This window comes from Fulmarus glacialis, unplaced genomic scaffold, assembly GCF_000690835.1.
Source record: "Fulmarus glacialis isolate BGI_N327 unplaced genomic scaffold, ASM69083v1 scaffold44405, whole genome shotgun sequence".
Taxonomy (NCBI): Eukaryota; Metazoa; Chordata; class Aves; order Procellariiformes; family Procellariidae; genus Fulmarus; species Fulmarus glacialis.
Window position 1 is genome coordinate 366 of NW_009214466.1, and position 1733 is coordinate 2098.

A 1733-nucleotide genomic window follows, 5' to 3' on the forward strand; every position below is an offset into this window, starting at 1 on the left:
TTCAGTCAAGCAGCTCTGGCCAGAGAAGTCCTAGGGCTCCAGCCGCCTTCTGATCTCATCAACAAGCTTTTCTCTTGGGATATCAACCTACGAAGCAAACAAAGAGCAGGTAGCAGCACTGGAACCCTGAGCAGAGCGTGGTTCAATCTGGCCCTAAGGACTTGCTGGGGATACCAATGCAGTTTGTGACTGGTTTTCTGGAGCAGTCACCCGACAGATCTGTGCTACAGCTCCCCAAAGGAACAACATCACTGAGAGAAAACACAGAGCCTTTCAGTAATCTCTAGATTTTGGAACCACTTTCAAAACCTGGTGTAAAAAGGCATTCTCACCTCCTCTCTTGTTGCGACATCTCGCAGCTTGACGACTCCATCTGTCAGCTCTTGCTCTCCTACAATGGCAGCAAGGGGGATGCCCATGTCCTCACAATACTGCAGCTGCTTCAACAGTTTAGGGTCCTTCTTATACAGCATCTCTGCCTAGGACGGAGTGGAAAAGGTGAATCGTTAATGCAAAATTTGCTCTGATGGATCTTGGAGCAAAACAGCCAGCACCAAAACCCCACAGAAAACTCTGCCTCATTATTCCTCCAGCAAGCGGTTGCCTTTAGTGCTCTCAGCTGTTCTCCTTCTCTGCCTGTAGATCTCAGACAGGCCCAGATCTTGAAAAGACACACAACTATTATAGTTGGACTTGCTGTGCTACACCTCCCTTCAGGCTCTCCCTCCCTCACCCATATCAGTGCCAAGCCCAAGTCCTTACTTTACCTTGATCCCTGCATCCCACAGCTCCGAGATGAGCTTCAGTCTCGCAGCCAGTAAGTGTTTCTGCGGTGTAGCCACTAGCACTTGTGTCTCAGTTGTTCGAACTTTCTCCCCAGAAGCCTGCAGGGACAGACACACTCGTGGGAGCGACTGGCTCTGAGGGAATCTGCAGCTCGCAACAGCAGCTCATCTCACCTTACCTTCAGACCTTAACTTAGCTCCCCAAAACAAGTATACTTGCAAGCTAACCATCACCATTCAGTGAATGTTACTGAGCAAGGCTAACCTTCCAGAAGCAAAAAGAGTGCACAGATAAGACAACTTGGGCACATTTAATGAGCCCCCCTAGAGAATCTGCATTGTGACACACTACTTAATCGTGTGCTGCTGTTCCCGTGGGACCTTGGCCTTCCTCCCTCCCTCCCGGATGGGACCTGGACAGCTTTCCAATGTCTCCTTTGATTCTTCAGGTACAAACACATTGCCTCAGCCTCACCCGCTACGAATCACAAGCTCAGAACTAAACACAGAGTGACTGATTTCCTCACAGGCTTTCCTAGGGTGCTCATTACAGAGTGAGTGCCACAGCTGTTACTGAATTCATCACTTCACAATCCCCAGGACAGAAAACTTCACAGGCAAGAGAGAAGAGCAAAGTGAATGGGACACAAAGCTCAGAGCCAGGACCAGAGCTCAGGGCCCATCTCTAACGCTTCCTTGGCATCTGCTACGAAACGCCTTCAGCTGCCCACGCCTGCATCCTGATGGGCTGCAGAAAAGGGCTCTGTCTTCTACACATGGACATTCAGGCATGAGAGGAGCCACCCTCTCCCCCAAAATTCTTTCCCCTCGAACACTGTGGAGCTGTAAAACTCTCTAATAAATGATAGCTGGCTGCCTAGAGCCCTCCCCATGCACCGCCTGCAGCACCTACCTTCAGTCTCTGCTCTAGGATGGAGAAAATCCGCT

At 50.3% G+C, this 1733-nt stretch overlaps 1 protein-coding gene across 1 annotated transcript; it reads right to left on the reverse strand.

Moving 5' to 3' along the window:
* Positions 1-30: 30 nt before the first annotated feature.
* LOC104077360 (histidine--tRNA ligase, cytoplasmic-like) lies at positions 31-1725 on the reverse strand (the record flags this gene model as incomplete). Its single annotated transcript, XM_009578562.1, has 4 exons — positions 31-87; positions 333-479; positions 768-884; positions 1699-1725. Coding segments are annotated over 4 exons (348 nt in total), but the record flags the coding sequence as incomplete, so codon positions are not given.
* Positions 1726-1733: the final 8 nt, after the last annotated feature.